At 41.7% G+C, this 12,893-nt stretch overlaps 1 protein-coding gene across 4 annotated transcripts in view; it reads right to left on the bottom strand.

Moving 5' to 3' along the window:
- Positions 1-3,664, bottom strand: part of GDA (guanine deaminase) — a 72,099-nt gene extending 68,435 nt beyond the window's left edge. The window contains exon 1 of one of the 4 annotated variants that reach the window (XM_014520066.2): positions 2,999-3,664. In XM_014520066.2, the coding sequence (XP_014375552.1) occupies positions 2,999-3,121 (123 nt within the window). In that variant the 5' untranslated portion in view covers positions 3,122-3,664. The remainder of the gene's footprint in view (positions 1-2,998) is intronic. The other 3 variants (XM_025204455.1, XM_025204457.1, XM_025204456.1) reach the window with 3 other exon arrangements.
- Between the last annotated feature and the right edge of the window lie 9,229 nt (positions 3,665-12,893).

The raw sequence follows: 12,893 nt of genomic DNA, 5'->3' as shown, positions 1-12,893 counted from the left end.
CTCTCCGCAACTGTGCAACTTAGGATACCGGGCAAGATGGACCTATAGTCCAGCCCAGTAAATGGTAGTTCTTATGTTCTTATATGTATAGACAGGCTTGTATGATGTTGGAGGGATGGTATGTAATATGTATGCGGGAAAGGACTGTCACTAGAATGTATAGAAGAAGAGGCAGAGTACTGGGATATGTGTTTCTGGAGATATATATATATATATATATCTGTGTGTGTGTGTGTGTGTGTGTGGTGTGTGTGTGTGTGTGTGTGTGTGTATACACACACACACACACACACACACACCTGTGTTTCTATCACACACACACACACACACACGCGCGCGCACACGCACATACTTTGTATCCCTGAAAATGTTCAACTTTCTCCTTAAGATCTGCAGAAAATCTGAGTCTGGAACATTTTTTTTTAATTCTTTATCCTTTATAGAAAATGGCTTCAAGACATCAAATGGGCAATTTCAAGCCCCAGAACTAGAATCATGTCACTACTTTGGGAGACATCTTATAGCTGGAAATCAATATATCATAGCAGCTGCAAGAAAGGCAGAGATCTGATAAAACTTCATCTGCACCATTTATCTCTGCTGTTTTAGTCTACTCAGCTTCATTTCTCTCACTAAAATTTCATTTTCATCACAAAGATAAAAACAGAAACTACAGACAAGCTCAGCTTGTGTGCATCTACACCTTAAATACATACCTGCACATACTAATACCACCTGTGATAGATTACACAGGTACCCACTATTCTATTTTAGTTACATGTATATATATCTCAATACAGCAAAAAAAAAAAACACATCTTGCATCCAACATGGTTTCACATACATGCATATCCTCAGCACTATAAATAACCCTTCCCTTGCACTCATACTCAATATACTATAACTCCTCCTATACATACCCCAGCACCCCTGTATATCCTCCCACACACACTCTTATTATATGCCTCCTCTCCAGAAACACATATCCCAGTACTCTGCCTCCTGTCTTATACATTCCAGTCCTCTCTCCCATACGTATCACATACCCTCCCTCCAACATCATACACCCCCTCTATATATATAAGAATATAAGAACTGCCATTTACTGGGTCAGACTATAGGTCTATCTTGTCTAGTATTCTGTGTCACACAGTGGCAGAGAGGATGCTGAAAGGGAGAGGGAACTGGGTATGACCAGGATTTTTTTCTCCACTCTTCCTCTCTCACTTGCAGCCTCCTGCATTTAAGGTCCAGGAAGTTCTGATTCAGAGGTTGTATCCTTAACTCCCGTGAAGATGTATACCAGCATTATATCCTTCCCCACAACAAATGCCCCAGTATTATATACCCTTTTGTGTCCTATATGCCATTACTCTCTACCCCTTCCTCCATACACACACACTGATATGATACATCCCATCCCCAAAACTACCCTGGTTACATGCTCCCACTCTCCACACCCACATCCCAGCAACACGAGCCCCTTCCCACTCACGTCTCAATACTACACCCTTCCCTGCTGTGTGTTCCCTCTGGATCATTCGCCTCTTCCCAGACATGCACACCCCAACAATATCAGATACCCACCTTTCACTCATCAACCCAATAGCGTAATGTTCTTCCCATGCACAGAACCCATAATTAAATACCCCAGGACCATATACACCACTCTCCCTAATGTTACATACTTCCCCCATATTCCTCCTGCTGCCCACACCTGAACACCTCACACTTCATGCCCTTTCTTCTCCACACCCTAATATTCTACCCCCTCCACACCACCCAATATTGTACAGCCTTCCCCAAGGGAGCACATGACCAACATTATGCACCCTTATCTCTCCTTGCACCATCATATCGCATACTCTCCTCTCCCCCACCCCGCCCGTTATATCCCCTTCCTCCACATGCACACCCCCCAAGATTATACACACCTTCCTCCCTCAGTGCATATAATCCTTCTACAATATTAGGAAGATAGTCCCCCTCCCAACATTATATAAATTATATATGCATTATGCATTATATCTATCCCCCCAATATTATATAACTTCCAATATGATATATATATTGTTTATGCCCCAACACTATATATTTATATGTATTAAATACTCCAATATTATATAATGTATATCCCCATTATATATCTAACATTACATATATCCCCAAAATTATGTTATGTGTATTGTACATTCCCTAATATATATTTACCTCAATATTATATATTAGATATACTGTATATATCTCCGAATATTATATTATAATATATATCCCTAATATTATGTATGTTATATACCCCAGTATTGTGTGTGTGTGTGTATCTATATATCTATATGTATGTATGTACATATGTATGTATAGCCCCCTAATATTATATAGCCTCTCTCTCTTTCTATATATATATATATTCCCCCAATATGATAGATAGATAGATAGATAGATAGATAGATAATATTGGGGAATGTGTGTGTGTGTGTATCAATATATAGATATAGATATATGTATCCCAATGCTATATACCTCCAATGTACGTGTGTGTGTATGTATATATATGTGTGTGTGTGTGTGTATACACACACACATCTATAGATCTATCTATATATATATAGATCTATAGATGTATATAGATATAGATACCTATGTATCTATCTATATGTGTATATCTATATCTAGATTGATAGATTTCCCACACATATATATATAAATATTGAGGGTATATAATATTGGAGTCTATATACATTATACTATATAGTATTGGGGTATATAATATTAGGGGGCTATATAATAGCATATATATGATATTGGGGGTAGATACAGTATATATATAATATTACGTTTTAATTATGGTAATGTGTCTATACTGTTCTATCAATCCCCCAATATTTTATAATACATACATACACTATATATATATCTCTATATATATAGATACAGATATATATATAACACATCTCCCCAGTAGGCTAGCCCGCCCGCGGCGCGCCCCGCACGCACGCACTTTCCCGGTGTCGTCCACCCCGAGCAGGCGGCCGTGCAGGATGTCGGCGGGCGAGGCGCAGCTGGAGTGCACGAAGGTCCCTCTGAAGACGTGGGCCAGCGACGGGGTGTGCGGGGAGCCCATGGCGGTGCCGGGGGAGCCCGGCTGCGGGCCGAGGCGGCGCCGGGATGTGGCAGCTCCCAGCTCCCGGCTCCCGCTCTCCCGCACCCGGCGGCGGCACCCTGCGCGCTGCCGGCTCCGTGTTATTCCCTCCGCGCCGAGAGCGGCTCCTGGCACTTGCCGCGTCTCTCCACGCGCCCCCTGGTGACTGTCCCTTCGGGGTGTGGTTAACGCCGCCGGCAGGCTCCCCGCCCCCCCCCCGCCGCTCGCGCTCCGACAGGTTTGGGGGATGCCGCTGGCGAGCCGAGATCCGCCTGCCCTCAGCGCCGCCGGCCGGGACCCCGGGCGCCGGCCCGGCCTCGTGCCCACCCCGCAAAGCACTTCTGCAAAGCGCCTCGGCCTCTGTGTCTACAGCCAGGAGCACCAGGCTGACACTGGGCTAGGGGCCAAATGCGGAGTCTTTTATCTCCAACCCTTACCCATGCGCTTAGACCCACCCAGAGAAACTCAGGCGTGAGATATGTGGTGCCGCCGGGGCAGGCGCTCCCACGCTGCCACGGTGCAGTGCCGTGGATTCTTTATGACCCCGGGGTCAAAAAACCCATGCCAAAGTGGGGAGCGCCAAAAACTGGAGCCTGGCTGGCAGGAGCCCCACTCCAGGTGCCAGCCAGGCTTTCTCCCCAGAGGCCCCAGGTAAGGCTGCTGGGGCCAGCAAAGGCGCTGACCCCAGCCTCCCCTACCCACCTGGGGTAACCTGCCACACGCCAAAGCGTGCATGGCACCGGCATCACCTTGTGCTGCCGCTACTTGTCCCTGGGGAAACTGCACTCGTCTGGACACACCCTGAAGGTGCAGAGAAAATGAAGCCCGGTCACCCCTGTCCCATTTTGCCAGGTTGCCCAAGCCCTCCTCTTTCCAAGCCCTCCTGGAGACTCACTTGTTACACAGCTCCATAAGAGGGAAATGAATCATATTTTTAATCGGAAGGAGAAGATGGGAAAGAAGAGCCTGGAAGGAATCAGGGTTGCTGGAATCGCTCCTCAGCTGCAGCCCCCAGTAAAAAAGGTTGCATGGGGGGAAAGGGAAAAAATGTTTCCAGGCACCGCTCAGGTACTGACTAAAGAATTAATATCAAAGGAGCCGACTCATTCTGCTTTCTTCCAAAGCAAAAGCCAGCCCACAAAACAAACTGCTTTTGCTTTTGCTTTGCACTTCCTTAAAGTGCTAACAGTCTATTTGGGTCACCAAAAACCCCCCACTAAATAAACTAATTAGCACATGGCTTTTCACACAGACTACTGTTTCTATATTTTCCCTCTTCCCTTTATTTGCATGGAAATGGCATTTTAGACAACTAGCATTTTAGACAACTGGAAAAGCAATCACTCAATCTTTTTCTCTATTATATTGCAGCTCTTGGGGATCAGGGGTGTTTTGACCTACTCACCAAATAGAAGATAAATGCCATGCACTTTGATAACCTAGTTACCCTGCCCTCCCCCCCCCCCCCCCCTGAAATATACTGGTTTCATTTAAAAAAGAGGACTTGTAAGGTTTCAGTGTGTTTCTACTTACTTAATAACTTAGTAAATACAGAAGGGAGCTGGACAGTGAGCTCTGATTCATAATCAAAGCTTAAATAATATTTTTATTTTTGCAGGAAGGAATGAGAGAACTAACAAGATGACACAAGTTTGTTGGCAAACCATTAAGTAACTGATTATACCAACAAAAACAAGGGTGAACCCAATTTAAAAAGTACTGTGTAAACCATTTTTTTCACCAGGTGCAGAAAGCTGAGTTTCTGATCTCAGCTGCTACCCTGAGCCCATACTGGTAGAAGACCCTTTGACATGTTCAGTAGAATAAACCTAGTTTTAAAGAGATTGTGATTTTTAAAGTACAGCTACTGGGTGGTAAGCACTACTTTCTTCAGCTTCATGCCCTGAAGCTAGAGGCATTTTTGTGGATTTGATGAGCTGGCAGGGTAGCTGCCTCCAACTCCTATCGTGTGGTACATGAATGTGTGTTCACTGTTCAGTATCTGAGCAGAGATGCCAAAGGCGACCTGAACTGTCAGAAGAAAACAGCCAGGTAACTCAGCCAATGGAATGTGAAGAGAAAAAAAAGGAAGAGATGCAGTGGGAGAGAAAGATAAGGGAGGGAAAAATGAAGAGAAAAATAAGGGAGAAAGGATAGAAGTTCCACAGAAGCAGAGATGAGAACTGCTTATTTCTCTTACAATCATTTTATTTTTTTAAATAAGACATCATTATAAACAGATGTCTGAACTGACTGCTGGTTCATAGTTTCATAGTCGGTAGGGTCGGAAGGGACCTAAGTATACCCCCGCCCCCGCCCCCCTGCCATGGGTAGGAAAGAATGCTGGGGTCAAACGACCCCAGCTAGGTGATTATCCAGCCTCCTTTTGAACACCCCTGGGTAGGAGCAAGCACCACTTCCCTAGAAAGTTGGTTCCAGATCCTAGCTTCCCTGACTGTGAAGTAGCGCCTCCTGACGTCTAGGCTGAACCTACTCTCAGTCAACTTATGGCCGTTATTCCTAGTTACTCCTGGTAGTGCTCAGGGAAACAGGGACTCTCCCATAGCCTGCTGATCCCCCTTGGCCAGTTTGTAGATGGCCACCAGAACCCACCTCAGCCTTCTCTTGTGGAGGCTGAACAGGTTCAGGTCCCCAAGCCTCTGCCTTGCTGCCCCCTGACCATGCAAGTGGCCCTCCTCTGGACCCTCTCGATGCTGGCCACATCCCTCCTGAAATGCAGAGCCCAGAACTGGACTCAGTACTTCAACTGTGGCCTGACCAGTGTTGCATGGAGGGGGAGGATCACCTCCTTGGACCTGCTTGTGATGCATCTGTGGATGCATGACAAGGTGCGGTTAGCCTTCCGGACCATGTCCCTAGGGTTCTTGTGCCAGATGCCATTACTGGAATGCCAGGGGCACCCTGCCTGCCAATAGTAATCCAGGGCAGAGCCCTGAGGTTTGAAATGCAATTTCAAAATCAAAAAGCAAGTTAGGCCTTTAAGGAAAACAACTCATGCTTGGTGGATGAGCGTAAGAGTGTAGCAGCATCCAGGGAACTACAAATCAGTGACAGTCAGCCAGGATACCCAGAAAAATCTTGGAACAGGTCCTCAAGGAATCTATTGTGGAGCATCTAAATGAGAAGCAGGTGTCAGTAACAGCCTGCATGGATTCACTAAGAGCAAGTCATTCACATCATGCCATGACCAACCCGATTGCCTTCTATGATAAGGTGACAGGTTCTGGGGATGGGGAGAGAGCAGTGAATTTGATATATGTTGATTTAAGCAATGTTTTTGATGCCGTCTCCCATAAACTTCTTATTAACAAGCTAAGGAAATACATACCAGACAAAAGTACAGTAAGGTAGATAAATAACTTGTTGAATTGTCATATTCAGCAAGTAGTCTTCAATGACTCAATGTTTAATTGGGCGGAAGTATCAAGCGGGGTTCCCCAGGGGTCTCTTCCAGGTCTGGTATTGCTTATTATCTTCATTCATTATTTGAATGATGGGATTGAGTACATGCTTAGCAAATTTGCAGATGTCACCAAATTGGGTAGAATTGCAAACTCTTGGGGAGGGTAGAGCTAGGCTTCAGAATGCCCTGGATAAACTGGAGAAATGGTCCTTAATCAGATGAGATTCAACAAGTACAAGTGCTAAGTCCTACACTTGGGACAGAATAACTAACTGCATGCACAAATACAGAGTGGGGAAAGCCTGGCTAAGCTGCAGTACTGCAGAGAAAGACCTGGAGGTTATGGTGGACTATAAGCTGAATATAAGGCTCTAGTTGCAAAAAAAAAAAAAAAAAAAAAAAAGAGTGGGGGGTGGGATAACAGTTTACTAGGTTGTATTAACAGGAGTACGACTTACAAATCAAGGGAAGTGAATCTTCCATTCTGTTCAGCACTGGTAAAGCCTCACCTAGAGCACTGTGTCCAGTTTTGGGCCCTATGCTTCAAGGAGGATGTGGACAGTTTGGGAAGAGTCCAGAGCAGAGCAACAAAAGGATAAGGGACCTGGGAGACAAGGCTGAAAGAGCTAGCGTTTCTTCATCTGGAGAACAGAAGCCTGAGGAGGGGATTTGATAACAGTCTTCAAATACCTACAGGGCAATTTTAGTATGGAGATGGGCTTTTCTCGGTGGCTACAAGGGATAGAGCTAGCAGCAGTGGCCTCACATTGCAGCAGGGATATTTAGGTTAGAGATTAAAAGGAACTTTCTGACTATGATGAGGGCGATAGGCTACCTAGAAAAGTTGTGTAATCTCCTTCCTTGGAAACTTTTAAAAGCAGGTTAAACAGACACTTGGCTGGAATGATTTTAGTCAGGGAAGACCCTGCTTTGAGCAGGGATCTGGACTAGATGACCTTGTGAGGTCACTTCCAGTCCTACTTTCCAATGATTCTATGAACTCCTGTATTATGTTATCTTAAAAGGTGAGGCCTCTGGGAGACTTGTTACAAAGGCCACCAAATTTTTCAGGGCCTGCTCCTACTCCATTTCAATGCAATGGAAAGTTCCAAGTTACAATACACAAGTGTGTTCAGTGGAGTATGTGCTGAGAGTGTTGGGATCTCAGTCTTTACCTAACCTTTGTCTCTTTGCAAGAAGAGCCAGAAATGTCATACAGGTGGGATGCTGAAAGCCCTGAAAGCTTTAGGCTCTCAGGGCAAAGGAGAAGTGGATTTATTATTACCGCATCTATAAGGAGGATCTTTGGTATTGCCATTTTTGAAAGTCAGTTTACAATGAGGATAATAAAATAGTACAATGAGGATGATGAAATAGTTGCAAAGAAGACTTCAACAGTTCCCCAAAATTGAAGCCTCCTTATACTGGTCCTGCATAAAGATATATAGAGAAGCTATCCTTGTCCTCTTCTAAAGAGGTTACTATTCAAATAGGACAGATAAAAAGCAGAACCAGGGAGCAGTACAGAGAGGAATTCTGAAAGCAGGTGTATGGCACAGCAGGTGATGGACATTTCATCAAAAAGAACCTATGTCCTCACTCCCTAGCTAGTAACTTATCCACCATACTGTAGCCTCTCTCAAACAAAAATATACAGCTATGCTCACCTGAAACCCTTCAGTATATTTTAAAGCACAGCATTAAGAAGGTGATCCAGCTGCTGTTGAAATCAATGTGAAGATTCCCACTGACTTCATTATCAATTAGTCCTAGCCAATTGAATGAATGGACAGAATAATAGGGACTTCTAAAAGTAGATATTTCATGCTGAATTCAGAGGCCTCCTGAGCTCCAAGATCTGGGACAAGAGACTAAACAATAAAATAACATGATTTTTAAAAAGTAATTTGCAAATTTTTGTCATACTGTTATCACACGTTTGACATGAATAACTTGCCAAAATTTCAGGGTGTTGCAAATTGAACCATTTAGGAGGAAAAGCTGATGATTGAGTTCAGGGTATTTTTAGTGCAGTTTAATATATTTAAATAAGTGTACAAATTCCAGACTAATCAAATAACAGGCGACAGTTTTCCTGGGCCCCAGCACCAAGCTTCATTTTAACCAACACCTGTAAAGGCCGACTCTCAAGGGCTTTCCTTAAGAAAGACTATGGTACCATAATTGCTCAGGTTGTGTTGGAACTGTCTTCTTCACCAGTTTCTAAGGTGTGTCCCTTCAGTTCTCGACCTTATATACCTCTCACACATCTATACCAGCCAGCCCAAAACAATTTTCAGCAAAGGCCACCACCTAGATCATTCAGAATTCCTGAGCAACTTTTTATTTGCCTTCATTTTTACGAACACGTGTTTAAGTTTGGTTTTTGAGATTGTTATTATCTCAACCACCTGCTTGTATAAAGGAGCCTAAATAACTTCTTAACACACAAAAAATATTTAACCCCCTCAGCCTTCATTCCTGGAAAAAAAAACCCAGGTGATATTGAATCTTTTCTCCTTTTGTTGTGCTTTTATACTTTATAAAAGCACAAAAGTAAGTGATCAGGCAAAAGGCATTACCTTCTCTGCTACTGTCAGTTTCAATATGCATCAGAAGTAAGTTATTATCTAGTGCTCAAAAAAGTAGAGCGTATAGAGACACACTTTTCCTAATGTGGCAGTGTGTGTAGACTCTTGATAAGCACTGGCAAAAGGGAAATTAACACTTAAGTAAAGATCACAGCTGTATGTCCTAAACGTAGAATTTGCTAGGGTACCTGAACTGGGCCAGCTGTGACTGATTAAATAGTTCTCCCAGGACACTATAAAAGGGCTGTATTGTAGAGCATATGGTTTTGCTTACGCTAGGAGCTGGGTCCTTTTCAGTAGTAGTAGAAAATTGCTATCTTAGCAAGATGTTTGTTTGCTTTATTAGCTTGAATTTACATTAGCTTACATATTAACTTATTAGCTTGCAGTAAATCATACTTCCATGGTTTTTTTTTTTCAAGAAACCAGAGTTTGTTAGTCAGGTGAATATGTTCATATTAAACCATACCACTGCTTTTTTGGCATGCTGCTAAAGAAAATTATCAGGTTCTCAATCATTCCTCAGTAACACTTCAGTCTCTTTTATTATTGATCTTTTACTTTTCTCCTTTCTTCCCCTGAATTTTAGAAAAATTAGGGCTTAGGCTGAGACTTTTGAAGTCAAGCAACGACACATGCAGTCAAATGCTTCTAGGAACAGCAGGTGAAATGCTAGAAACAGTAGAAGGTGGTCCTATAGTTTCACTGTTGTTCCTATTTTTCCACCTTTCATTATTTTTTAGAATAAAGGAACCACAATGTAGTATGTATATGAATTCTGTAATGAGTTACCTTCAGTGTTGTAGTGCAGCTTTTATAAGTTCAAATAGTAACTTCAATAGGTGCAAGCCCTCTAATGCTTAGCAAAAGTTGAGAAACGGAGACCCTTTTACATCCTCAATAAAAAAATGATTAATGGATTAAGTGCTAGTAACCTCTGATCCAGAAAGAAAAAGATTACACAGACACCACAGTCAAGTGTAATGACAGTGACATTGACTACTGAAATATTGTTCCTCATTGAAAAAAGAGGGAAGTATATGAGATGAGTGAGACATTTAGTGTGGTACTATTACTTTAAAAACAAGTGTTTATGGCTTTGCTGTGATTCCCACCAATAGACTTCAGATTCAGGCACAAAGGGTTGTGTTCTAGTTGAATTACCAAATAGGCTTGTGACTGGTTCTGGTTAATAAAATGCTTACTTTTTAACAAGCTGATCATGGACCTCAGTCAGCCATTACTTATGGAGCTCAGTGACTGCCAAAAATAGTCCTACAAAGTGCAAGAACACCTTGCACAGGCAAGCATTCCTTGTACTGGGAGTAGGGCAGTGAACAACCTAAAGGTAGAGGCTTTTGGCAAATAATGTTTTTCAATCCTAGCCTACACATAAACAAAGTGAAGCCATTTGACCTCACAGGTGATAGAACACAGCAGTGGTTGTGCGATTGGCTGAAAAAGGCATGTAGGTGAATAATACCACACTTGAACTAACGCAAGAAAAGTATATGAACCCATTCCCTTATAACATTTACGTCACTGAAACTCCATACACAGAACGAATGCAGCCTGTAATAAAGTAAACAGATTCTTGGCTATACTGTTATATTACTGAGGTTATGTCAATACAAACCATTATCATTAAAGCTATTAAAAAACTTTGCTTCTAGAAGTTTTCCTATATTCATAACTTGCACATGACCAAGGTCCTGCTTAAAAGTTTATAACCACTAACTGTCTATTATAACAATGTTCATAGTTTATTTTCAGACGTCAGACTTTTTATATGCTCTGAATGCTACCAGAGAAAAAAATATTCAGACACATGAGCAAAATAAAGATATCAGAACAAAAATCATCAGCAGTTACAGGCTTCCTCCTTTAAGAGTCCATCTGCAAATTAATCAGTTGCCTGTGGTACAAGGAAACTGATTAATGGAGAAAATATTGCTTTCTTTCCTACTTTCTGTTCCTAGACATGTCAGCTAACTTGGGTGGCTAGTCTCATGACTACAGTGCTCCAAGTCACCAATAGTATCTTTTAATTAAATACGCTGAAATTAATTTTTGCTTTGTGAGCTATTTCTACATTGCACGTATACAAGTTATCAACAGCAAAATCCTGTTGCGTACAATGGTAATGATTTCCATACCTGACCCCCAAAAGTGGCTTCATTTCATCATATTTTATATAAATGTAATTTACATAAGCAGTTAGTAAAAATATTATAAAGGGTTTGGGGATCAACCTGGAAAAACTCTAAAGAGGAAAATGTTATCATCAGTGTTTCTTCACCTGAAGAATACACACTACAAAAATTTAACAGAAGATGAACAATTATTTGAACTCAAGCAGTATTGGGGGAATATAACCTGAAATAAAAGGTTTACTAGAGTGCTTCTTGCTCATGTCAACACAGTTTAACAGCTCACCAGACTTGGAAATAGGAAGGATTTTTCCTGTGACTATCTGGCAGCAAGTCTGTTTTGTTTGTTTTTTAATTGAGAACAGTGTTTTCAGCTTTTTTAGACTGGCAATTTCAACTTAAAAAGTTAATTATTTCCTTTTTATTCTTATGTTAATAAAACTGCTTTAATAATTATTAAACAAGTATTTAATCATATTAATTGAATAATTTAATGATAAATGTATCAGTAATAACAATGATAAGACCATATCATTTATCTTTATAGAATGTGTGTGTTTCTGAGAAGATGACAGATGATTTGACCTGGAAATGTTAGGCAGTACAGTGAACAGGGAACAGTAGAATTTTCTTTGATTTAAATTGTAACAAATCTTTTGACATCTCATGGCCCCTCTGTTTCCAATATGCAACACTCCTGGGGTCACAATCTATTGGTTGAACAAAAGATCATTTAGACTATTGGTCAGAAGTCATCAGTCTAGGCCACATAAAAAATGTGAGATTTCATGAGGTTGTGCAAGGTTAGACATTTGTAGACCTCATTCATTTCCATGCCCTTACTTCTAGTTACTATCAGCTCTTTTTGCCTTAATTTTCCATTGGTTAATTAGTTCCTTTGCTTGCTTCTCCCGAGAGAAATGCTATTTGCATATTGTTTGTTGATTATATAGGAACTCAGTAATGTAACTATAGCTCATTGAAGCATTGCTTTGTAGCAGAAATGTGTGCAGCTTTGGTGCATGCTGTTGAGGATTTGACTTTGTCCATGGCGTCTGGAGACTGTTCCTTTTCTATTGAGATGTTAACAACACTTGGCCACCTTATAATGTGCTTTTGATTGTAGATCTCAAAGTGATAGTCACATGTAAAAAACATGCTACAGCTGCTGCATTTGAAGTCTCCAGAAGAGAAGGGTGATGCAGTTTACTGTGGAATTCAAAGCTGTTTTCCAAAGCCAGTACCAAAGGCAAAGTAACTTTGTTTATTTTCCTGAAGACACAACTACAGAAGGTGCCCAAATAAGACATTGGCAGGTGTACTCTATAGCTACATAGATAGCTTGAAGGTTATTGGAATAGACACAATATGATGAAGTTAAAGCGTACTGAAGTGCACTATATTCTTTGCAGCTATGCTACCAAGGAAATGGTCTCATCATGTGGTGACTGATTCATAGATTCATAGATGTTAGGGTCGGAAGGGACCTCAATAGATCATCGAGTCCGACCCTCTGCATAGGCAGGAAAGAGGGCTGGGTTCAGATGACCCCAGCTAGATGCTTATCTAACCTCCTCTTGAAGACCCCC

This window comes from Alligator sinensis, unplaced genomic scaffold, assembly GCF_000455745.1.
Source record: "Alligator sinensis unplaced genomic scaffold, ASM45574v1 scaffold308_2, whole genome shotgun sequence".
Classification (NCBI taxonomy): domain Eukaryota; kingdom Metazoa; phylum Chordata; order Crocodylia; family Alligatoridae; genus Alligator; species Alligator sinensis.
Note: the sequence above shows the minus strand (reverse complement) of the source record. Positions and strands in the feature narration are given on the sequence as shown.